The following is a 27,266-nucleotide window of genomic DNA, read 5'->3' as shown; positions in this document are numbered from 1 at the left end:
TTTTTTTTTTAAACAGCCCAAAAATTATAGAGAAACTTATGAGTGGGATAGACACAATTTTCAAGATGGAGGATCTCCGTTTGCGTTCAATTTGTACCATAGACTAATAGAGTTTCGCATGCCTGATCCGTGTCTGACAACTTCCAGTATTTGACAGATGTCACCAAATGTCACGACATTGTTTTATGTCGTCGGCAATTTGTTATCGTATTTCAATGCGATGTAATATTTTAGTTTTATATTTTGAAATAAAATATTGGACCTTGTTAAAATAATTCAAATTTGGTTTGGTTTAGGTTGTAAATATTTACGATTAAATATTAGTGGGAAAAATAAACAACTGGTTTCCGAAAACAAGTTTTATAAAACCAAATTACTTCATGATTAAATTTAATGAACTTATTTCTTGTTGATTACTCGGGTATAGTGGATCAAAATGAGAATAAGACGATTGTCTGCGGTTTTTTGGGCGACTTGTATAATTGCCTTCATTTTCATTTTATACGTCGTCACCGACTTAAGTTTTAAGTTGCCAAGTATAAAGCCGGTTGTGGTGGATGTTGACGTAAGTATAATGAAAAATTAAGCCCAATAAACCGTAAAAAGTTATCGATAATTTTATTAAAAACTCTTATGTTTTTCAGAATAAATGGACATCGTTTGAGTCCAAATTATTACACTTGGAGAAAGAGCTTAATGAACACCATGCAGTAGTTGGTGAAATCAAGACCGCTGTAGAGCAGATTGTTGAAAAGTCTCATGAAGTATATGTGCAACCAAAAAGACTGAGAACACCAAAAAGAGAGAATAAAATCAGAGAATTCAAAGTTGTGGGAGATGAACCTCCAAAAATGCGTATAAAGTTGAATGCCTCGACCTGTCCTATAAATCAGGCAACATCTAAGACAGATATCCAGGTAAATTACATGCACAATTTTTCTAGGTTAAATTACATTATCTTATCTAGAGATTACAAAGAACTTATCAATATATGTTAACTCACTGGACAACAACAAAAAAAATAATGTTTATGAATTCCATACAAAAAGTAATGATCTCCTTTGAACCTTGGACTCATATTTTAGATCTTAATAACAAATGTTTGTCTTATTTACATGGTAGGTTAAGTAGTGCTAAATTGTTTACACACTAATTTAAATTCCGTAATGGTAACATCAATTTCACCATAGATATATGTTAAGCATTTTTATTGTTATAGCTGGCTGTTAATAAAATTGTATTTTTATTAGATGCTTTCAATGTATGAAAGGATAATGTTTGATGACAAAGATGGTGGAGTGTGGAAACAAGGATGGGAAATTGAATACAAAGATGAACAGTGGAACCAGAAAAACAAATTAAAAGTCTTCATTGTACCACATTCACATAATGATCCAGGTATGCTTCAATTATAAAATTAGCATTTGCCTGCAACTCCGTTGATGCACAATTTATAATAATAATAAAGTCATTTAATTCATTCAAAAGGCAAGGAACATTTATAGTATATAGTAACTGACATTTAAATTTACTGCTGTCAAGCTTAAAATGATACCAAAGTTGTAAGGTAGGACTTAGAAACACTTTCACATATACCACAAACACTTTTGTTGTGAAATTGAGTTAATTGTAATTAGATAATAATAAAAGATTTCGAATTATTCATTTACTATTTTTTTAATGCAAAAAAAACTATCGCTGAAACACTTGATGTCAGCTTTAAATTAAAAGTAAATCTTATTAAGTAGCCTATGTTTTCATCCAGACTATGTTCTACATATGTGCCAAATTTCATCGAAGTCCATTGAGCCATCCTCGAGATACATTCAAACAAACATCCATACATCCAAACATTCGCATTTATATCAGTAAGAAGTAGAATTTAAACTTGTGGATAATTGTAACCCATGACGTAACTTTTTAATTATTACACAAGGAATGGCAATATAATGTGAATTGTCTTTTTACAATTGTTTTAAATCAATTTATTCTTATATAAATAGGTTGGATTAAAACATTTGAAAACTATTATAAAACACAAACAAAGGCAATATTTACTAATATGATGGAAAAGTTAATAGAAGGTATTGGAAGGAAGTTCATTTGGGCAGAGATCAGCTATCTATCATTGTGGTGGAATTCTGATGCTACTGATAAAGAAAAATCTATATTTCAAAGGTATTATTTCATTTAGATTAAGGGTACTCACAGTCATTTAATGATTGCTTAAACAATTGATGTTTTCCTCATATTGAATCTATATCAAGTGGTCTCACCATATCACCTTGCAATTATGAGTGCGCCCATTAAAACTTTGTAGTGCAGATATTTTTATTATAACATAGATTTTTTTTATCTGTTTGTCTGGTTTTTTTTTATATAGAAGATACCTTTTGCTATATCTTAATGAACTTGTCTTTTTATCCAGTTTACTGAAATCAGGTCAGTTAGAAATAGTAACAGGAGGATGGGTTATGAACGATGAAGCAAATTCACATTGGATTTCAATAATACAGCAGCTCACAACCGGTCATCAGTGGCTTATGGATCAATTTGGGTATATACCAAAGAATGCCTGGTCGATAGATCCTTTTGGTTACTCCAGTGCTCAACCTTATCTGTTGAAGTTGGCAGGCTTTGAGAATTCCGTGATACAAAGAGTTCATTACAGAGTTAAGAAGGAATTGGCCTTGAATAGACAGTTGGAGTTCAAATGGAGACAGTTATGGGGTAAGTAACATATATTATGCTATTAGGATTCATCATCATCAGCTCACTATACGTCCCCACCGAGGGGCTCGGAGCCTACCCTAAGTTAGGGGTGACTAGGTCATAGTCAACCATGCTGGCCCACTGCAGGTTGGTTGTCTTCACACATATCTTTGAATTTCTTCTCAGATACGTGCAGGTTGCATCACGATGTTTTCCTTCACCGTAAGAACGTCGGATAAATGTACATATGTAAATCGAAAAACACATTTTTACATGGCGGGATTCGAACCCAGGACCTGCAGATTGCAAGTCAAGAGTTAGACCATTGAGCCACCGACGCTCCATTATATTAGGATTCTTATGTATGAATTAACAGGCAAGTCAGTTGCGCTGAATGTGTGAAAACATTATTCTGATGGAAATTTTTGATAATGTTTTTTTTTGTTTTTCTGTTATTATATTGTATATCATTTGCTTATATTATGACATTAAATTATTTTTATTTGAGTAGTTGTTGAGTTAACATATTTTTGTTATATTTCATACGAATAAAAAAAGGTCAATAATTTAGATAAAGACTACTCTATCTCCTAAGTTAGATTAAATTACAGAAGCTTACAAAATTTGATAAGAATTGGTTCAATAGTTTCGGAGTTTATCGTGAACATACATCGTGAAACGTAATTTTTATATGTCTTTTGGTACTTTGTTTCAGATGGGAATGGTAAAACTGATATGTTTACTCACTTGATGCCTTTCTATTCTTATGATATACCTCATTCTTGTGGACCAGACCCTAAGGTACACTTATTATATAATATAACATATAATATAGTAATTACACTAGTTGTCGCCTGTGACTCCGTCGGCGCGGAATTAAAAAAAAACTTAATTAGTACCTTATGTGTTCTTCCAAACTGTATTCGTCGTCTATGCCAAATTTCATCTAGATCCATGCAGCCGTTCTGGATATACCTTCAAACATCCATCCATCCGTCCATCCATCCAAACATGCGCATTTATAATATTAGTAAGTTAACTTTGCTAATTTTAATATTATAAATCAGGATGGTAAATAATAATGTAAATGTGTTGCAGATCTGTTGTCAATTTGATTTCAAAAGATTGCCCGGCAATGGTGTGACTTGTCCTTGGGGTATAGCGCCTAGGAAAATTATACAGAAAAATGTGGCTGAAAGGTAAAGCTAGTTAAAAAATTCTTAATAGCAATCCATATTAAATTATATAACTTTACGGTTATTTAGCGTTTTTTATGATCAAAACGAAAAAAAACTTTTTTTTTGTTTTCTTTTTTTTTTTTATATCACAAGGTGGCAAACAAGCGAGCGGCCACCTGAAATCGCTGAAATAGCGAAGTGACCGTTGCCCATAGACATACGCCATTGCATATGCGTTGCCTACCTTTAATCAAACTAAGTAATCGTTCATTTGGAACAGTGTATAGTTGAACCAGGAAAAAAGAGATAAAACCTCTATAAGCAAGATGGTCTGTTGGATTTTTAGTTTTCACTTATGCGGGTTCAACTGTATAATTGTGGTGTTTCCAGGGCATTCTTGATATTGGATCAATGGCGTAAGAAGGCCCAACTGTACCGCAGCAATGTGCTCATGTTCCCACTGGGCGATGACTTCCGCTACGACCGAGCTAACGAGTGGGACAACCAGTATCAGAATTACGAAGCTATTATTGATTATATTAACAATAAGGATTCTTGGAATGCTGAGGTATTAAAAATTACAGTAAATTAAATATAAAAAAATCTTATAAAAATTCATAAGTTCCATATCACGTATAGTTCTTTTCAAATATCTTAGCAGCTCAAGGTCATTGCGCGCTGTGCTGTTAAAATTGTTTTATTGAATCGCACGAAGAGAGCCGCCAAGATATGTGAAAACTACTAATCCGCTATTAGTCAAATTTTGAAATAAAGACCTCTTTCTGTGCGTCCTCTTCTCTGCCTATTAAAGGTAAGTATGGGCAACAATCATTTCGCTATTTCAGCGAATCCAGTTGCCAGTTAGGTAGTTTTCTACCTAGTAATATATTTAAAAAAAAACATTTTAATAACAAATGCTCAAATGAAAATAATATGTATGTAGGTACAATTTGGTACACTTGAAGACTACTTCAAGGCAGTTCATGAGGAGGTGAAGATGTCAGACTTCCCGGTGCTGTCCGGTGACTTCTTCACGTATGCAGACAGGAACCAGCACTACTGGAGCGGGTACTACACATCCAGGCCATTTTATAAGAACATGGATAGAGTGCTTATGGCATATGTCAGGTAATATATAAAATGTTAACTTTTATTTTTATTTCTTAAAATCAACTGCGACTCCGTTAAAAAAACTAAATTATTAGTCGATGTTATTATGTTCTACATCCATATTAAATTTCGTACAGATCCGTTGAGTCATTCTGGAGATACCTTAACATACATCCATCCAAATGACAATTATCCACTCATACCTCAATTTCCTTAAGTTAAATAATTTCAATTATATATTTTTCTACATAATAACTATATCAATGTTACCAGGGCAGCAGAAATAATAACAGGTCAGGCGTGCTCGAGTCAGGCCGTGAATTACATAATGTCCCTGCAGCTGCGCGACCGGGTGGAGCACGCGCGACGCGCACTCGCACTCTTCCAGCATCACGACGGCGTCACCGGCACCTCCAGAGATGAAGTCCGTGAAGACTACGCAAAGAAGTTAGTATACACACACACATACATGTCCCACATCAATAAATATGTCATGCTCACGTTCATTTACTAATTATGTAAAACTAGTAGTCGCCCGCGACTTCGTCAGCGCAGAATTTAAAAAAGTAGCCTATAACATGCCCACGTGCATCAGCTATCTTCCCGGTAAAGTCCCGTCAAAATCTGTCCATCTGTTCCGGAGATTACCCGGAACAAACACAGCCTTGTGAACAGACAGACAACATTTAAAAAAATGGTTATTCGTTGTCAATGCAAATACATCATTTTTATGGAGTACTAGCTGATGCCCGCGACTTCGTCCGCGCGATATTAAAAAAAACATAATTAGTAGCAAATGTCTTCTTCCAGACTATTCTATATGTTTACCAAATTTCATAGAGATCCATTCAGTTGTTCTAGAGATACCTTCAAACAAACATACATCCATAGAAATATTTGCACTTATAATATTAGTAAGGTGATTTTTTTTTCACGATATTTTCCCTAAACCAAAAACATGATATTCCAGAATGTTACAAGCTATAAAATACAGTCAGTCAGCGATCCAACAAGCTGCATACTATTTGCTTAAACAACCGGCAATACTGGAGCAGACGCAAGAAGACATTTACTTCGATGTGGACGACATCTGGAGGAAACACGACGAAATACCATCTCGTATCACAATAGCATTGGACGCCATGTCACCTTCACGTAGACTCGTGTTTTACAACGCGCTGGCTTTTAGAAGACAGGAGATTGTCACTGTTCTTGTCTCTACTCCACATGTTGAGGTGAGTGAACGAGAACGAGATTGCTGAATGATGTTACTCAATTATATTACGTCATTTCCCAATTATTAATAAACTTAAAAAGTCATAATATTTTTTTTAAATTATTAATATTTTTACTAAATAAGTAAAAGCAATAGATCGAAATATTAAAGTATATGCGTGACGTCATTTTAACATTGTTATGCTTACTCTTAATTAGGTATTTATAAATACTAGCTATTGTCCACGACTTCGTCTGCATGGTATAATAAAAAAATATTATTAGCTTAAGTGTTTTTCCAGACTATGTTCTACATCAATGCCAAATTTCAGCGAGATCCATTCTGCCGTTCTGGAGATATCTTCTAACAAACATTCATCCATCCATACATCCAAACATTCGCATTTATAATATTAGTAAGATTTCTCTCTTAAATATATAAACTTGATTAGGTTTTCGACCCCGAGGGCAACCCTATAATGGCTCAAGTGTCGCCTGTGGTGTCGGGGGAGAGACGTCTCGGGTTCGCAGCCAACAAGTTCCAGCTCTCCTTCCCTGTCACCGTCGACCCTCTCGCTCTCACAGTGTACTCCGTCTCACTCAGAGACAGCATGAGTATTAATAAGTAAGTACACCATTTTAAGTAACTACTTCTGTCTTTATTATGCTAAACTAACAAAAAATATCTTACCGTTGGTTTCTGAGACCAAAAACTCTACATAAAACATATCGTCATCCCTGTCATTAACTTTGACAAAACAGAGATAACAATATGTTTTAAATGAAGATTTTGGTCTTAGAAACCCATGGTTAATAACTTAACAATAAGTAAAACGTGATAGAGGGGGAATATAATTAAAAAAGTTGCCAATTCCTGCCTTAAATCGTAGCTTAGTAAATTAAATTAAAGCTTATTATAATTTTAATTATCGTTATACTTGCAAAATCATATTTTTAATATTTGTTTCTTGAAAGAGAATTACAACAATGGAAACTCACCCTTATAACAACCTATAGCTCATTCAACAAAGTTGTTAATTCAATTTATAATAAAAAAATATATATATTCGAATACCAGATACACATCATTCTCGAAAGTGCGCATCTACAACGCGGACTACTGGAACGTGGACTTGCCCAAGATGTTCGCAGTGGAGCAGCCCACTGAGCGGCTGGCAGAGGATGTCACATTCCGAGCTGGTGATAGCACACGAGTTGTCACCAACATGAATGGACTCATCAAAGCTATTGTCCCACCAGGCGGCGCCACTGTACCCGTACATATGGACTTCGCACAGTAAGTACATATACACTCAGAGACGATAATTAGTCACTAAGGGAGTCCCATTTCATGATTTAGCATGGGAATTCTAAAGTAGCTTTGAAATTTTACTAGTTGTCCCCCGCGACTCTGTCCGCTTGGAATTTAAAATTAAAAATATATCAGTAGTCTATGTGTTCTTCCAGACTATGTTATATGTCTATGCAAAATTTCATCGCGATCCGTTCAGCCGTTCCGGAGATACCTTCAAACAAACATCCATCCATTTAAACATTCACATTTATAATATTAAAAAGATAAGCAAAAATTTAATACTTGTAATATTTTTTTTTGATAAATATAATAAAAAATATTTTTTTAAAGCTACGACAGTCAGCGGGCTTTAGACAACAATAGCGGGGCGTACCTGTTCATCCCATCGGGCCCCGCAGAGCCCTTCGTACCTGAGCCCTACCCTGAGCTCGTGGTCACCGAGGGACCCTTCAAGGCCACTCTGTACACAGCCCTCGTCAGCCCTAAAACTGCTGAAGTTATGTTAGCGGTCAGTGAACGAATTAAAAATCTTTTTAGTGACTAAAGTTGCTGAATGACGTCCATAGGTTACTTGTCCTTAACATCTCCTACTAAATAATTTGTTACATTTTATGATAGCTCTATATTGTAATAACTATACTATTATCACTTAATTGATCGTTAAGGGACTGATTAAGTTAGCATTATAAGTCTAAAAGCGCTAGTTAATGTATAAAAAGTATGGAATAGTTTGTAACCATTAATCTTGGTAAGTACTAACTTAATTAAAAAAACTTTTTAAATTTCATAGCCCACTTATTAAGGAAGGTTATAAGCTATTTATCATCACGCTACGACTATTAGGGGGTGATTAAACAGTTAAATAAGCAAACATTTCAGATTTCAGTATACAACAACCCATCGCTGCCTCAAGGCGAGGTGGAGATATCCAATACGTTCCTCATAGACCCTCAGGCTGATGATTACGAGCTCGCCATGAGATTCTCTACAGGCATCAAGAACGGAGACGTCTTCTATACTGATCTTAATGGCATGCAGGTATTTTTAATACATAATATTTTAAACTGTTCATATAAATAAAATTAGATTATCTGTATGTAATATAGAAAAAAAAGTTTCCTGAACATGATATATAGCTTATAACTAAAAACATTTTTTTTTAGTTTTGTCTGTCTGTCCGCAAGGCCTTGTTTGTTCCGGATAATCTCCGGAACGGCTGGACCGATTTTGACAGGCCTTGGACTGGAAGGTAGCTCATGCATGCAGGCATATTATAGGCTACTTTTCTGAATTCTGTGCTGACAAAGTCGCTGACAACCACTAGTGTAAATATAATTTCTACAGGGAGGTAAATTTCTTATAACAGATGATAAAGCGTCGATACTTCGATAAATTGCCGCTGCAAGCTAACTTCTACCCGCTGCCGGCCGCCGCCTACATACAGGATGAACACGCTCGCCTCACTCTGCTCACCTCCACCCCGCTCGGCTTCGCAGCGCTACAGCCGGGACAGATTGAGGTCATTCTCATTCTCATTCACCATTCATCATACATCAATCATTCACTCCTAATCATTCACTTCTCATTACTTCTCAAATTCTGAGGTACTTTCTCTTAGTGATTTTTTTAAAAACCGATTCAGTACTTTTAAAATTTCTGTATTTTGTATTATTTATGAGAATCCATAATCAATTTATTTTCACTGTTATTTTATGCGCGTATAACCTTTTTGTACGGTTAGGAAGAAAATCCGACACTGTGCCGGTGTACTGGCACAACACTAGCCTTACTGAAATGTCAACATCTATGTCCCCTCACTAATAATTCTGACACTTGACTTGGTAATATAAACGCGTCATTTATGCCAAAGGATTGTAATTAATAAATGTATAAAAGTACGTGGTACGTGTAGGTGATGCAAGACAGACGGCTGACGAGAGATGACAACCGCGGCGTGAACCAGGGCGTGCTCGACAACGTGCGCACGAGACACACATTCAAACTGATTGTAGAACATGCTGTGCCCTGTCAAGTAAGATGCATCTATCCTTCTCTCCTTCTTTGTAGCTCTTTTCTCTCTCTGTGTGTTTTTTTCTCATAAAAATTACGAAATCTTTTTCTAACCATAATTTACTTAGCAATTAAAAATATTACCTTCCTAATCGTATCTTACTTCTTTCTAAATGAAAATGCGGAAGTTTGATGAATGTTTTTAATTACGTATCTTCAAAACGGCTAAACGCAGACATACAATGACTCCATAATGATCTGTTTGTCTATAAAGAAAAGAGGTTACATTATTAAGTAAATGAAGAAAATTTGGAGATAAAATAATATAATGGATTGAAATATCTATCCCCTGCCCTTTGAAGAAGTCTTTCTCGGATTCTCTTTCTCTTTACAAATATGATGACGTCACATATTTTTATTTATTTTTCTCAGCGTCCGTCATCAAGCGCAGTGAGCGGTCAGCTGTCACTGGGCGCGCACGTGTCGCAGCAGCTGCTGCAGCAACCACTACTGCGGCTGCATCACGCCGCTGACGAGAACACGCCGCGCCCCTCGTACTCGCGCTCCATTGTCAACGCTGCGGACATCGTACTAGCATCGTTCAATGCACACGTTACTGCTAAGGTATACAAAAATATTTATTACCCACATTATTACCAATGAAGAAAAAAATCCACTAATTTATCTATTCTACCGCTCGAGGCGTTGCTATCGCTTATATTTAAAATATACTTGGTATAAAAATTGATTTACAGTTCATGACAAGCTTATTTGACTTTTTATTAATCGATTTCAAAAAGGAGAAGATCCTCAATTTGTTTGTTTTTTTCTCATAAAACCAAAGTTCAATAACAACCATATTATAAATAAATATGTATGTTTGTATGTTCCCAACTGTGTGTATTTTACAGGACAAGGAGGGCAGGTCAATGCACGGGATGGGCGTCACTTTGCAGCGGGTACATCTCGACTCCTGCTACGGCAATAAATCCATCGTCACCTCGTATCCACTCGGAGATGGACAAGTGAGACTAAATGCTTAATACCTTAAATTTGCAAAACTGAAACTTGGATCCTTGGTGGCTCAGGAGTTAGGCACTTGGCTTGTAATTGTCCTGGGTTCGAATCCCGCCATGTACCAATGTAATGCGAAGGAAAACATCGTGAAGTAACCTGCACATATCTGAGAAGAGATTCAAAGACATGTGAAGTCAACCCGCATTTGCCCTGCGTTAACTACGGCCTAGTCACCCCTAACTCAGGGCAGCCACTCAGTGGGGACGAATAGTGAGCTGATGATGAAATGCCTCTGTTCCCCTGAAAATGTAATCCTGGTGATTAGACAATAGATACCCACCATACTATATTTTCAGATTCGTCTGTCAGACATGTTGGACGTGTCATCAGAGCGCGTGTTTGACAGCTCTCTGACGTGGGTGCGCGCGCGCGACGCTCTGCCTGACGGCGTCATCACGCTCTGTCCTATGGAGATACGCTCCGTCTTCCTCAACCAGACCCTCAAGCGAGTCTGAACATCACACGATGACATAACTATAGTGCAACAAACTAATCAGTCCCGGTAAGGGAGACGGTATCGTGGTTGAATATAAAGACATATTTAGGATATAAAAGATATGGCATAACTACAGTAAGACTAGAATCTTGCAACACTTTTCTAATATTGCCGAGGGCGCTAAAGTGAATGTAATTTAATTTTGGCTTGTGTCCACCGGGTCAGATAAATTTGTAGGTCTGTAATGGTGTCATCTATCAATAGTGTGCATGTAAATAAAAAGAAGTAATTCATGAGATGTAAGTCGCGGCGATGAAGCGAGACGTGTGATTTTTATGACAATTTTCTAAAGGTAATTAGCACCGGCATAAACACGTCGCCCACGCGTGATAGCCGCAGCGTTGCTGCATAACGATTGAGAATTTTGTGTGATATAAATCTATTTAATCTAATTTATTTAATGAAGATTTTTTTTAATTAAATTGAAAATAGAAAACATCACTTTGACTGAACATTAACTTTATAATTAAAATATAATTAAGGTTTTATTTTGTTACAGTTTTAGTTACAACAGGATAAAATTATTTAGTAATCATTTGAAAGTAATTATTACGATACATAAATGTAAAAAAGTATGCGTCATTCTATTTAAAGTAATATTTTGATGCTTCTAACTAAAAATGTAACATTCCTTACAAAGTTAAAATGAGTAAATTAAAAAAAAAATAGAAATCAGTGATAACTTTTAGTGTTTATAAAAGAAGATGGTGCAGACGTTATCGTCTCGGTGGGGGCACTGCTACCCCCATGTTTATAATTTTAAGAAATTTTTAATTATTTTTTTTTAATGTTTTGGTGTGATTTTTTAAATGAAGCTATTTTATGTTAAACAATGATAATATTTTAGTGATATGAAATAGCGCAAAATACTTAAATTTTACAATAGAATATTATATATGACAATGCAAAATACTGTAAAGCTTAGGACTTGATTATTATACTTAGACATTTTTATAAATATAATAAAGTTTTTTTTTTATTCTGTAATATTTATATTATATTTCCATATTTTGTTACGAGGTTTTATTTAGTTTCAAATGTCCCAAGGTCTGTCATTAATTCTTGCATTTTTTTTGTCTATGAAATTTTAAAAAATCAGTCCTACCATTTAAGGGTTTATTGTTTTTTTTTCACATTATAAAACTATATCGTATAATTATGTTTCTGTAAATACTGTAAAGATTTTAATGTGATTATAATATGTATATTATGACTGGCAATGTAACGCCTGATGATCTCAGTGTTGCCACATCACTATGAGCCGCCATTTAAAAAAAAATCTATATTTTTTTGTTTATTACAGTTTTGTGTAGTGATTGTTAAACACTTTGTATACAAGGTAAGAATCTATTAGATTTTAATATTTGCGTTGCCTTGTGTGTTAAGGGATTTATAACATCAAAAGTGTGTAAAATTTTTAGTTGTTTCCATCCATTTTTATTTATTTTATGTCGAAAAATTTGAAATAATTATTAATTCTCTAGCACAATAGAATAAATTGTGACGTGTGGAAAATAAAATGTTTTATTTATCAATGTATTTATTTATATAACCAATCACAAGGTATGTATGAAAAATTAAGTAAAAACACTTTTTCTGGTAATTCTATACAAAGTTTATCTATCATATTTTGTACGCAATAACAGAAAAAAAAACAAAAACAATGTTATCACGGACCCTAGCCCCTATATTTGGCAAATTTAAAATATAAAACAAACTATTTAATAGGAATTATAAATGGCAACACAGAAAGCCATTTACTCTTATTAACATAATATGAAGCAACTTTGATTTTTAAAAAATAACGATAACTGAGCAATAGATTCTTCCATAAAATTTAGATTACGGTCCAAAGTTTTAATTTAGTAATTTAATATTTGGTACGGTCTTCAAATAAATTGTTGTATGAAAGAGCCTTTCTTTTTTGTTGGTTCAATGAAATCAACTCATTTTTCTAATTCTATACACTCAACGGACACAATGAAACAATCGTCTCGTAATAAAAATGCACTGATATTTTTAATTTAAAACACATTTGAATTGACATTTTGTTGAGTTTATATGTAAAACTTTTAAAATACGAACACTTTTTAAATGCATATTTTAATATTTCCTTATTTATTTCAAGTTCTATCAAATTTAAACAGCTGATTATAAGTTTTCAGGGTGTTTCCCGTTGGACCAATCGACCTTCCGATCAATCGGACCAATGGGACTTCGGCTTACACTTTATAAAGTAATCTATACACCAATAGATCGATCGGGAAACACCAAAAAGTTCATTTTAACAACTTCGAATAAAACAGAAAATAAGAATACTGTTAAATAATTACGTAAAAATACTTTTGTTTGGAATAACTGAATACTGATTATAACAATAAATATCTAATTAAAATTCATAACAATTTACGTTACAAATGCTCGTAACAAAGGTCACATAACTCTTACAACTTTTATAACAACTAGTTGGGAAAAAATCCAATAATATTAAGTAAGCACTTAACCCTTAATAGCCTGATTTACATACGAAAGTGATTTATTTTTAATATTACTGTGTTTGATTGCTAAAATAAAACAATAATGAAATTTGTTTTTTTTTTTAATTTCGTTGGAAAGAATATTATACAACAGTTAAATACAGTACAGCCAACCTATAAAAAAACTAATAGTAATGTGAACATTGGGTTTAAAAGATTGGTATCAAAATTGAAATTCTAGGCTAATAAGGGTTAAACTATCTTGAACCTGCTAATACATTTAACATCTTATCTATTTCTATTCTTTATATTTTCATCTAAATCGAGACAAACTGCATTATAACACGTTCAATGTGCATACTCGACAAAACTCGGCATGGAAAGTGTTTATCTCTTTGTAACCTTGAAACAGTCGTGAGACTTGTCTTGACGTATATTATATGTTTCTTTTGACTATGGTTTATACAAGTTTGTCAGAAAACTACTCTAATAAAAACGCAATAACAACCAGACTAGCTGCAACAAGTAACAACTAGAGACGCGAGGTGAGGGGTGCGCGTCTCTCGAACACGGGGTTGTTTCTACCCCACACCGTATTTATTTCAGGCAACACTGAACTGACTAGCTGTCGACATTTCTCCATCGCCGCTGGCACCACTTCGTAAATACTATCTGAACCACTGGAATGAAAAAATGTATATTTAGTTTTATCGTCTAAATTTATAATGCCTTTGCTCCTTAACCTTACATTGTATTCTGTGCAATGACTCGCGCGAAGTTTCGAGCCATTAACATATTTGAAAACTTTTATACTTTAGTGTAGAATGATTACGATAATTTTACGCAAATGTTTAAGTATGCAGGACTGTTGTCATTGTTGAAAGTTTTCGGACAAGATTACGCGACAATTTATAGATGAACCTTACTTATAAATGCGAAACTATGGATGTATGGATGTTTGTTAAAGTAACTCAACGGATCTGGGTGAAATTCGGAACACAGAGAAGTTATAGTCTAAAATAACGCACATATGAGCTTAGCTTTTTAATTCCACGTAGAAAATGTTACGGGCGACAGGTAATAGGCTAAAATTAATGAAAAAAAATCCAATAATAACGAACTTTTTATGCTTAAGTATTGCTCCGGTGGCGAGCAGGCCCTGCAGGCAGTTGGCGGAAGATTCCAGGCTGAGACAGTAGGGGTGTCGCCCCTCGCGCTCCGCCCTCTCTTGCACGAGCTTCAATACTTGCTTGTGCTCACACCGCCTCATCTGAATTGTAAAAAATATAATAAAATAACTTTATAAAAGCTATTAGTATTATAGCATTCAAACTTTATAACAGCTCGAAACAGCAATAGCATGTCTGCGCAAGTAATAACACATTACAGTTAGAGGAAAGTTTGCACCGTACTGTTCAAAGTTAGTTCAAAAGGTCATCACAACATGAAAGTCAAGCAATATACAACCCTAAATATATGTACATAAGGGGTAATTTCTTACCTGAATGATAACATCTAGACACAGCATTAATGTGGTAAGGAATGGCAGCAAGGCCCACTCTAACAAAAACTGCATTCTGTTTGCATCGCCCACTCTCAATGTTCCCTCATCGTTGATAACTACATGATGCTGTTTGCAGTAATCTATTGCTTTGTTTAAGATCTAAAAAGTAGTACTTGAATTACTAATATTATAAATGCGAATGTTTAGATGGATGGATATTAGAAGGTTTCTCCAGAATAGCAGTATGAGTCGCTGAAATTTGTCATAGATGTAGAACATAGCCTGGAAGAATAAGGCTAATAATAAAGTTTTTTAGTTTCGCGCGGGCAACTAAGTTTAAGTATAAATCTTGTTTACTCATAATATCTAAAGAGACTGTGGAAAAATACGAAGCAAATGTCATTAATTTGCCATTAAAAGTAATTTATATAATCAATTCACATCAAAATTAATAATAAAATTGATAAAATCACAATAAATTAATTATTAATAAAAATATTAATCAAATAAAATTACTCGATTGTTTTAAGAGTTATTAAATTTTATATTCTGAATGGAATTACTAAAGTTGTAAGACTTAGTAATTATAACATAATAAAACAAATTAGTTGTTTACATAACTGATAAGTTATTTACTAAGGTGTTTTTTTCCAAGTGGAAGATTTTCTGAGTATTTCAACCCTGAGTTTTCATTGCAGAAACATCTGTTTAAAAACATCGTTGTTCCTTTTTCAAAAAATTGTAAATATTTTTTTATTAGCTGTTGCAAGTACATCCTCTTTGTTGGTTCCTTTGTTTAAAAGGCTACATAGATTTTGTTTTATTTGTCATATTGTTTAAATTCAAACTTATACTTACATCTTTTTCAGTTCTCTCGATGTAAAAGAATTCGTGCTTTAACAATTTTCTTAATCGATAGTAATCGTTTGCTAGTTTGTCTGAAATTAATATAAACACATAAATATTGTTACAGCTGTTTGTATGTACTTTTTATAAATATTACACATTAGTAATTTTTAATATACATAAAATAACTATTCACATCTTACTCTTACTAATATTATAAATGTGAATATTTGGATGGATTTGTTTAAAGGTATCTCCAAAACGGCTGCATGGATCTCGCTGAAATTTGACATACATGTAGAACACAGTCTGCAGAAACACATAGGCTTATAATTAAGTTTTTTTTTAATACCGAGCGGACGGAGTCGCGGGCGACAGGTAAAAGTAGTGATGCTGATGAAATGTACATATGTAAACCAAAAACAAATTGGTACATGGCAGGATTCGAACCTAGGACCTGTTGATTGTCAAGTGCTTAATCCCTGAGCTACCAAAGCTCTTATTCTTCAGACTGTCATAATCAAACAATTAATTCAGTAGTTCATTGATTTTGGTACTAAATATTAACATACCAGTATTAGTTGATCCGCGTTTGACAAGAACATATACTAGAGCAGGGCTCATGATATAATGGAGCACTGGATTAATATATATTTGAAGTTGTATAACAGGTACTGCGGTCATCATCGTTTCTGCTTTCAAAATGTGACCTGGAAGTATTTAACACGTTGAATGCTCCATTGCCGAATTTAATTTTGTAAGAAAAAAAATGTAGTTTCTATGATATTTATAACAAAAAAATGAAGAAAACACCGTAAAATTGAAGTTTACGTAAATTTTAAAGTATTAAAAGTTCATATGAAGTTATTAAAAACATTATGCGGCATTTTAATTTACATTACGAATAATTGCAATTCAAATCATTATATTACTAAACCAACAATTCCTGTAATAAAAATAGATTTTCAATGACCCAACAGGTCAGGTGTTTTGAAAAGTCTATCAGAAGCCGATCTGTAGTCAAACAAGATTATGAAGCCCATAAGAGGGCCGCTATTATCGCGGTTAGAAAATGGCATAAAAGAAGAAAACATGACAGCTACAATACGAAAATGAGTTTATGTCACTTTTTGACATTGACAGATTGGCGCTAGTGAGCTAACAAAATTTAGTTCGACTTACGTCCACCGGGTCAGATAGCCTACATTACTGTACCTTTCATTTTAGCAGACACTTCACTGGAAACCTCCATGAGGTCACCTGTCAGTAGACGCAGTCTCCTCTCTCTGTCCAACGCCACTGTTTTATGATGAACCACCAATATCCTATCCAAACTATTTTCAATATCTTTCTCATACACAGATGCTCCTAAACCCCTTAGCACTTCCATCATCCATTGAACTTCAAGCAAAATTTCTTCATAATGAAGCGCTTTACATTTCATCAAGCTATCCATTAGTACAAACGCTAGTAGATTCGTTATAATCGCTACAGCGCTGTTTTGCTGCAATACCACAACTTCGTCAGCTATGTCTCGTACTTGTGACAATTGTTCAGGTGTCAATTGTTGGAGACTAGTTGGCTTTAAAGTTTCGTCTGTTACTAAGTTTGTATTCTTTAAGTATTCCTTCAGAGATATCTGAGTACCAAAATTAACGTATATGTTGCCGAAGTGATCGTTCAAACTGCGTAATGCTTTTAATAATCCCTGAGAATAAGAACACATTATGAATTACAAACACATTTTTGACATTTTTAAAGTAAAAAATAGACTCTTGTTCTATTTAAAGTTATTGAATCAAATTGATGAAAAAATACATACTAATATTATAAAACCGAATGTTTAGATGGATGGATGTTTGTTTGAAGGAATCTCCAAAACGGCTGCTCGGATCTCGATGAAATTTGGCATATATATAGACCATAGTCTGAAAGAACACATAGGCTACTATTATGTTAACAATTATGTTTTTTTTATTCCCGCGCGGACGGAATCACTTAAAAAGTTAACATTCACTTACTCCCGTAGATTCCTTAGGTTTGGGCACTCCGATATGTTCGTACGCGAACAATATCTGCTCCATGATGCGATCGTAGCTGAAGTTGACAGGCACGATAGTTATATCTGACACCTCGCCCGCGAAGTACGCCATCAGACTCATTGACAGCATACCTGATGATACAACATTTATCTATACTCAAGGATCCTCTACAAGAATATCTGACCCGGTGAGGGGCGCTGCTATCGCGGTTGGTTCTGTCAGAATATATATAAAACCTACTTAGACATAAAAAAATGGCATGACAACTACAGCACAAAAAGGATATTGTGACTTTTTTGATTTTAGGATGGCGCTAGTGAGCTGTCAAAATTTAATTTGACTCATACCCATCGGTTCAGATTGCCTTGTCGATCTTTATTATAAAGAGGAAATATTTTAATGATTTTTTGTTTTTTTTTGCAAAAAAAACTCTAAAACCATTAAACCGAATTGAAAATTCATTCACTTCTGGGAAGCTACACTATGCCCGAATGACAAAGGCATAATTGATTACTAGATTTATTAATTCCCCGCGGACAAATTCGCGGGCAACTGCTAGTCTATAGATATTCTAATACAGTTAAGACTATTTTTGTTGCATAGTCCACATAAATCCGACGATTTAATCATAAAACAAATGCTATAATATTACTCAGATTAACTAAGATAAACACTAATTAAGAATAATCTATTTTTTTAAATACTCAATTGATAACTATACAATAATATTTTTTATGTGAAGAAAATCATAGAAGTTCATCCTATCAAAGATTGCGATTCTTAAACAAAAACTTATTTCATCAGAAATCTTGTCATTGTCGAAATACAAACGCGTAATGTTTATTTAAAAAATTCACAGTTACACAGAAAACTTGTTAATTGTTCAATTTATTCGTTGTCATAATATTTAGTAACCACTTTGGTATGACATAATTGAAGCGGTATATTGTTCTACAGACAATAGGTAACTCATGTGATGAATAAGTAGATTGTTTTATCCACAAAATAACTTAAACTTTTAATTATTTTTTCCTTTATAAAAACTGTCAAAGCGAAATTTTTACGCTGACTGAAGCCGTATACTCACATTTAGACAAAACAAAACTGATGGTGTGTAGCTTACCAAAAACATAAAAAAGTATTGCTACTTTTAAAATTTTAAATTAGATAACCTCAACAACGTAATGTATGGAATTCAAAGTGGTAGAGCCCGCTTTAACATCTTGGCACAAATAGTCCCGGCTCGCCCGGTGAAATACCACGACCACACAGAAGACATGCCTAAAGTGGAAGCAATTCCGCGTTTCGTTTGATGAGTGTGCGTCCCAGAGGCTAATTTAGTCCTCTTTCCTTTCCCACCCTTTTTCTTATAAGGAAAAAATGGCAAGTGGAAGTGGACTTTCCGGATGAGAGGATGCCTGGGAAGGGAAAATATTTTCTTTTTGTACATCCCCTCCTCCGTCGATTAAAGGTAGGCAACGCATACGCAATTGCTTATGTCTATGGGCAACGGTCACTTCGCTATTTCAGCGATTTTAGGTGGGCGCTCGCTCGTTTGCCACCTTATAAAATAAAAAAAATTGTAGATTTGTACAAACTTAATATTATGTTTTTGCTAGTGCAAAAGGGCATCTTACCATATTTTGGCGGTAATGATTTGTTGCTTCTACTCCTAGTTCCCTCTATAAAGAACTCGAGGGGGGCGTGGTACTTCGCGACCAGAGTGCGCACGTATTGCTTCAGCGTGGCCGCGTACAGTGGCGCTCCCACTATCGTTCGTCGGATGAAGAAAGCACCAGTCTCCCGCATCCGCTGTCCAACCACCGCCATTGAATAGAAATCTAAATTTTAATTATAATACTTCTATTATGTGAAAACTGAACACTAACATATTTTAAGGAAACTTTAAAAAGGTATAAATGTAAACACTGCCTAAAACAACCCTACTAATTGTAATTAGCTGACGAGTATCTTTTTTCTATATACGTGGATATCCACTTATACAGCTTGTCCCAAAATTCAACGATATGTCTGGTGTAAAATCAGATCGATAGCTACATAGGAAAATACTAAAAAAAATCCAACTCTTTGTTTAAAAGTTACATAAGATAATGTTGGCTATACACCATAATCGGCTTATCGTTGAATTTTGGGACACGCTGTATATACAAGGAATGTAATTATCTTCGTATTTCGAAGTAGTGTTCTTTATTGAGGGAAGGTCACCACCTGCCCCTCCATCCCCCCTGAACGCCCATGACGTTAGCTTTGACCGGTTCAAAATAAAAAACAATGATGACAATCAATTAGTACAGTGTAGCGATAAAACTTGTGACATAATAGAAGCTTAGTAAATTGGCCGTATTATGTAAAATGACAAAGTAAATAAATTAAAGATAAACACAACTGCTTTTTAAGTATGACTGTCATCTTATCAGTTTCCTGTGTAAAAAAATGTTGTAGTGAGTTTTAAAAATTATAGTAAAATTTGCTGTCGCCCGCGACTCTATTTGCGCGGAATTAAAAAAAAAACTTAATAAATAGTCTATAGGTTCTCCCAGACTATGTTCTACATGTATGCCATATTTCAACGACACCCGTTCAACCGTTCTGGAGACCAACCATCCAAACATTCGCATATATAATATTAGTAAGAGTAAGATTGAATCCACTAGCGTATAAATTTACAATCACTTGATTATTTTTTTAGGACACCATTTAGAGACCTCTAGTGGCTTATGAGAATTACATTAAAATGATTAAAAAGATCACCCTTAACTTAGGGTAGGCTCCGAGTCCTTCGGTGGGGACGTATAGTGAGCTGATGATGATTAAAAAGCAAGGAAAAATAAAATTAGTATTATAATTACCTACTTTTAAACCTTATAATATTATTATTATAAATATAGAAGTTTCATGAATTATTGGTTTTCTAAAGAAAAGGCAAAGCGATCGCGTTAATTTAAACATAGCTTTTGATTGATAACTAAAAGATGTAAATTAGATTTTGTAAGTAAACTTAAGATATTAAAAATGGAAAGAGAGACCAAAGAATGAATGCATTGTGTGAAAGAGGTTATTTGTAAGAAGGCATTAATTCCAGATTTGATGGCTGATAGAGATGTATGGAAGAGTAGAGTACTTTGCCGACCCCCTTGACCTCCCTTAGGAACAAGGTCAAGATGTTGATGAAATTAAAGGGGTCAATATATTTAGTTTTTTTTATAAATGTAGGTATTTTCAAAACGACCATGCGTAATATATTCGATAACTTATCGGTCAAATATTCATAAGTGATAAGAAAACATTTTATATAGATATTCGAGATTAATACGTGATAGGGGGCTTCAAAATACTATCTTTTATAAATTTGAAAAAAAAACTAAAGTATTTCTGTTGGTATATTCGGACTAGTTATTATTGTAGTCGAGAGCGTCGGTGGCTCAGTGGACAAGCACAGAATCCCGCCATGTACCAATGTGTTTTTCGATTTCCGATTTATATATGTACATTTATCCGACGTTCTTACGGTGAAGGAAAACATCGTGATGCAACCTGCACATATCTGAGAAGAAATTCAAAGATATGTGTGAAGTCAACCAACCCGCACTTGGCCAGCGTGGTTGACTATGGCCTAATCACCCTTAACTTAGGGTAGGCTTCGAGCCCCTCGGTGGGGACATGCAGTGAGCTGATGATGATGATTATTGTAGTGAAATATTTCTAAAAAAGTACTAATTGAAAATATATAAATATGTTTTTTGCAAAGCTTGTACTTCTTGTACATGCTGTACATAAAGTACTACGTTCTGTATGTTCAAGGCGATCTTGTATTTAACGCGAAACGAACAAATACTAGCAAGTTTGTAGTCACTCTGATCTACTAATATGTTTATTCTTATACTAGCTGTCGCCCGCGAATCCGTCCGCGAGGATTTAAAAAAAATAATGGTCGCAACGTAATGTTATATAGCCTAAAGCCTTCCTCTATAAATTGACTATCCAACAAAAAAAAGAATTTTTCAAATCGGACCAGTAGTTCCTAAGATAAGCGCGTTTAAACAAAAAAACTCCGTTTTATAATATTAGTATAGATTTTTAGACCTTTGGATAATACATTTATAGTTCTAGTTAACTATGTTTTATCATAGCTTTAAAATATTCTTTATTTTGGCGAAAAATTTTTGTTTTAAAGATTGTTGAATAGGTTTTTATAACAATACGGATCTTAATAAAAAACATCAAAAATGTGCAATTAAATGAAAAGGAATATACGACTAGGGATAGGGGAGAAACGAGTATTGGAATATCAGTATGTAACGGCCATCTCAGGGTCATTTATTGGTCTTCCCTTTTTTAAGGGATTCCCATAGCGTAGATTTAGTATAAGAAATTAGGCAATCAGTCATTAAGTAGATATTAAATAATACATACCCATTCCCGCGGCAACGGCCGGCAACTCTATATCGTAGTGGTAGCATATGTACGTCAACACGCAAAAGTCAGCGTAACTGCGATGCGTCGGCAGAAATACGATGGGGTTTTTACCCATTTGCTCTTTTAACTGTAAAAAAAAATCATTAAAAAATGCCATACTATCACCGTTGGTTACAATAGTAAAAAAAACAAAAAAAATTAGATCACTTTTTTTTTAATTTACTAATACTCTTTGGTATTTGTGTTTCGGCTATTTAAACTTACAGTGTGTCAATTGACATTGAATTTTAAGGTCAAATTACGTCACGTTTTTTGGGCAATACACTCCTGAAAGAAGTACATAGTGGAGATATCAATATGTTAATTATATTTATCCAAACAACCTTAACTTCTATTTGAATGCCACTGAGAAAGTCAAATACAATGTAGCCTTGACCAACTGCCAATTGCATTGAAAGATATATAATTTTAATTAAGTTGGCAATAATTTAGTTAAAATATTTAATTAACTTTTTTTATAAATCTTGTCTAGCAATAAGTAAATTAAAAAGGGTCCTGACAGACGGACGGATGTACAACAAATTGATCCTATAAGGGTTCCATTTTTTCCTATGAGGTATGGAACCCTAAAAATAAGTAAATACAATAAGTTAATTGGTATTAAATTTTTTCCTAATAAGAATAAAATATCCTCACAAAATAATTTCCTTTTAGTGTTATATAGCTCATAATTATGTAGATATATGGCTATATAATTGTATGTAGATTTATTTGAATGTATCTCAAAATTGGAGCTCGCTGAATTTGGCATAGTTTTAAAACATGGTCTGGAAAAACACATAGGCTACAAAAAAATAAAAATAAGTTTTTTTTGCTACCCTGTGGACATACTAATTCAAATAAATGTTAACACTTAATGTCACATTCAAAATTATATCATACCTTTAAAATTGCCGTTTCATTGACAAAAATTCCAATTCTCATCATGAAAGAGATCTTCAGAAAAACAATTCCCATCCATCTAATCACATGCATTTTCTTATCCATGCCCATTTCTTCTAGGTGTTCTCTAACCTGCTTCATCAGCTGTTCCTTAGGTACACCACTTCTTACACTCTCCTGTTACAAGTAAACAGTAATAATTACCACAGAACAGGGTATATTTTTCATAGCAATTCTACGGTATACTGGCCCTCAGTGATTATTTAACACAGTTGTTAAAACACTTTTAGATAAGCTGAAAGCCTAATAAAATATTGTTTATGATGATAGTAAAATGGTAAGTTTTGAATCTACAACTCCTAAGTTGATAATCCATACTCTTAACCATTCGACAATCTGACATTGGCTTGGGAACTTAAGTTCTCCCTGCTCAATAATAAAAAGGGCCATGTTCATAATAATGGATATGGACTTTTAATATTATAGACAAAATAGTAAAAAAGTATTAAATAATTAGTTTATAATTTTGTGGTTTAAATGTAATATTTTGCAAGTCTTTGAATAATTAATTTTTTCATGACTGAGTACTTTGTCCACTTAGTATCTTTAATATTGATATATTTATGTACAAGAATAACCAACCTTAATAAGTTCAATGTCCAATTAAGAAGTCATACATTTGTGTACTAACATTTATACAATTAAATAAAATTGCACCTGTTAAATTATCTATAGTTTTAGATGTTTACGCCCTTTAATTTGCCAGCAATTTTCATATCATGTTACTTTTTTACTACAAAATGTATTCCCATGCAAAAATAAGGATCCAATGTGTTGTCTTTAGATTCTTTTGAATTGAATTTTCTTTCACATCGTTAAAAAACGAGGAAACACGCGAACCTATGAAATACATAATAAAAAAACCACTTCCTTACCGCCTCAATGAAAGAGTCAATATATGTAGAACATGCTACGATTTCCTTTATTTCTTCTGGGGTACAAGATGTGTCCTTAATTAAAGTTTTTTTTGGATACCATGGTCGAGTCATAAACTTAAATATACCAAATTGTGTATTTCTCGGTTCAATAATATCAACGAATTGCACTTTTGCAATCATTGTAAATGGAATAATTATAACTTAATCACTTAATATTTTTTATAGTAGAGCAATAACTAAGCTCTATTCATTTTGCTACAGAAAACTGTTTATCCTTTTTCAATTTTCTTGAAACCCTAAACCACGAGATTTTAACAACCACCTTTCTATTGATTAAAATGAAAACTGATGAAAATTGAAAACTGACATTGACATATGACAATGACAGGACAGGATCCAATAATGTGTGCGATCAGTGTTGCTACTATTTCATCAGATCAGATCATCAGGTGCGGATTTCATTATGACATTAGCAATTGACCGCGACATCGCCCACGCGGAATTAAAAAAAAAGTAGGAGATAGTAAAGCTTCAAATCAGTAAAAGAATTCCCAAACTGATTCAGTACTTTTGGAAAATATCACAAGATCCTCTTTGTACACAGGCTGTTGTCATTTTTTATGTCATTTTCCATGCCTAAGTAGGTTTTATATGTGTATTCTAACACAATAAACCATGATAGCAGCGACTCTCCTAACAGTTGATGTCCTTGATTGTTAATAGCTGCCGTTCACGACTTCAACACGCATAGAATTAAAAAAAAACTATACAAAAATATGGTAATTTTTTATTTAGTCCATATTATTCAGTACCAGTAGATATTATACGACTATATATAAAACATTGATTTAATAAAAAAAGCTAAAAACTTCCTGCTCTTTTACAACTCACCTACGAACATGAATACATAATTTAAATTCGTCAAATTAGACAGAGAAAAAACGAATATTATAACAAATATTTTTCATTCTTACATGAATATTACAGTACAAAATTATGTTTTGTACGTACAATTCCTTTTTATTACGCGGGTAGTTTTATAAAAAAATATTATTAAGTTTAAGAGACTATCTGTACTTAAAACTAATCTAGTGCTAAGTTTGTTGAGGTGAACTATTGTATATGAAATATGCAAGATATTTTTTATTTCGTTATAGTACGTTCACCATTTACAATAGTTCACTTCTACAAACTATATCAATTTCCTTAATATGTAACAATAGTTTAAATATTCAATTTCTTTTAGAAAATAGATGGCACTCAGGAAAGGTTTCTAAACACAGAGTTTCTTCTTTTTAATAAGCAGCGAAATCGAACTATTAAATAATTTAATTATAAAAAAAATATTTATAAATTACGTCTGTTCATCACATACAATATTATAATATAAAAAGGACACTGTAAAATGCAAGCTTCAAAGGTTTGATACAAATTCACGTTATTTATTTTAAAGTGCTAAGCTTGTAAATGCAAACTACTGTAAAACTAAACAAATATTCGAAATAAAACAGCAATAATTTGGTCTTGTGATGCAATAATTTACTTGTACAAACTTTTAATAGTAATATTTTTATTTTCTTAAATGGTAACATTCTAGTAAACTTTCAAGTCTGTTACAAGCAGATTATTGTTAGTACAAAGATCAATTTATATTAAAAGAATGATTAAATTTCGTTTGAATTAAACAGTAGTTCGTATATACAAGCTGATCTTTTTTTCCTGATCTTGTTTATTGTATTCAGTTCAATTGATTTTGTGTAAAACCCCTAAGAAATGTTTTTAGTTACTAATCAAAATCTTGTGTAATTTCCGGCGATCATTGAATGGAATGTTAAGTAACAGACATACTATAATTGTTTAAAAAAAAGATACTACCCGTGCACAATAACATGGGATATTACAATACATGGATATTGCGACTTTTCTCTATCCAAAAAATGCTCTTAAAATTTAAGAATTCACGGTGTAATTTATTTTGACCATACTAAATGTTTCTATGGCATCTAGGGTCTCATGTTATTGTTCACGACTAGTATTGTACTAATATATACAACGTACTATGTACATACAGCTTTTATGTGATAACATAAACATATAGCTTTAACACATAATATCTTGTATAGTAAATATCACATTTCACAAAACTTAGTTTATTAGAGTTACAAACTCTTTGTCAATTTAAAAATAAAATAAAAAATAAACAGATATCACGATAGTTGAAAAGCATGGTAAATATTCGACATGTTGTGACGTCATTTTTCTCGATTTGATCTTACTAATATTATAAATGTGAATGGTTAAATGGATGTTTTGATGTAAAACATAGTCTGGAAGAATACATAGGCTACTTATTTTTGTTTTTTTAATACCGCACGGACGGAGTCGCGGGCGACAGCTAGTTGTCAAGAAAATCAAACATCAAATGTATCGAATAAAGAAATGTTCAAATTTCTTTATTAACGATTCATTTTAACATAAATATCGACACTTGACAGATGAGACCACAACATTTATGTTAATTTTTAGACAATGGGAACTTAATTTTAACCTTAACATGATTATCAGAATGAGCTTAAATAAATAGAGCACCCCAATAGCAGCCTTCATAAGCTACACGAACACGGTAACATAAGAGTGGCGTGACACGACACACATGCTGGAATATGTCACTAACTGAACAAGATCGTCATGACGTCACTGCACTCACTCACTCACTCACCCGATTTTTATCCCTTACTCAGTCATTCTTACAACGATTACTATTAACTGACACATTCAGAGTTTTAATTGTAACTCATAGAAACCTAATTGTAGATTTAATCTCAGAAATCTAAATTAAATGTTCCTTAAATATCTGTCAGTACTCTTAAAGTGGTAGTTATAGTACAAATAGTTTTACCCTGGATGCTAGTACCAAAAATGCTCTGGTTGCCAGTACCAGCCAGACTACCCTGGCCTAAGCTAGGT

The 27,266-nt window shown here is 33.5% G+C and overlaps 2 protein-coding genes across 2 annotated transcripts; one reads left to right on the top strand and one right to left on the bottom strand.

Annotated features, from left to right (window-relative positions):
* The first annotated feature begins 326 nt into the window (after nt 1–326).
* On the top strand, nt 327–11,560 carry alpha-Man-IIa (alpha-mannosidase 2). The gene is made up of 20 exons (XM_013315435.1): nt 327–565; nt 645–917; nt 1,251–1,398; nt 2,004–2,178; nt 2,429–2,730; nt 3,428–3,513; nt 3,811–3,911; nt 4,281–4,458; nt 4,834–5,018; nt 5,274–5,447; nt 5,971–6,235; nt 6,668–6,840; nt 7,294–7,512; nt 7,861–8,038; nt 8,410–8,568; nt 8,897–9,049; nt 9,443–9,562; nt 9,973–10,164; nt 10,452–10,565; nt 10,914–11,560. The coding sequence occupies exons 1-20, from the start codon at nt 437–439 to the stop codon at nt 11,070–11,072; spliced, it is 3,483 nt and encodes a 1,160-aa protein (XP_013170889.1). The 5' UTR covers nt 327–436; the 3' UTR covers nt 11,073–11,560.
* A 2,192-nt stretch (nt 11,561–13,752) lies between these two features.
* On the bottom strand, nt 13,753–24,622 carry Dhap-at (dihydroxyacetone phosphate acyltransferase). The gene is made up of 11 exons (XM_013315725.1): nt 24,297–24,622; nt 23,362–23,538; nt 22,417–22,546; nt 19,620–19,823; nt 17,962–18,113; nt 17,156–17,648; nt 16,513–16,650; nt 15,953–16,032; nt 15,092–15,253; nt 14,712–14,860; nt 13,753–14,270 (listed from the first exon to the last, which is right to left on the bottom strand). Exons 1-11 carry the CDS (start codon nt 24,477–24,479, stop codon nt 14,123–14,125), a joined length of 2,016 nt encoding a protein of 671 aa, XP_013171179.1. The 5' UTR covers nt 24,480–24,622; the 3' UTR covers nt 13,753–14,122.
* Nucleotides 24,623–27,266: the final 2,644 nt, after the last annotated feature.

Source organism: Papilio xuthus, unplaced genomic scaffold (assembly GCF_000836235.2).
Source record: "Papilio xuthus unplaced genomic scaffold, Pxut_1.1 DF826961.1, whole genome shotgun sequence".
Taxonomy (NCBI): domain Eukaryota; kingdom Metazoa; phylum Arthropoda; class Insecta; order Lepidoptera; family Papilionidae; genus Papilio; species Papilio xuthus.
The sequence above is the reverse complement of the archived record's forward strand: the minus strand, read 5'-3'. Positions and strand labels throughout refer to the sequence as shown.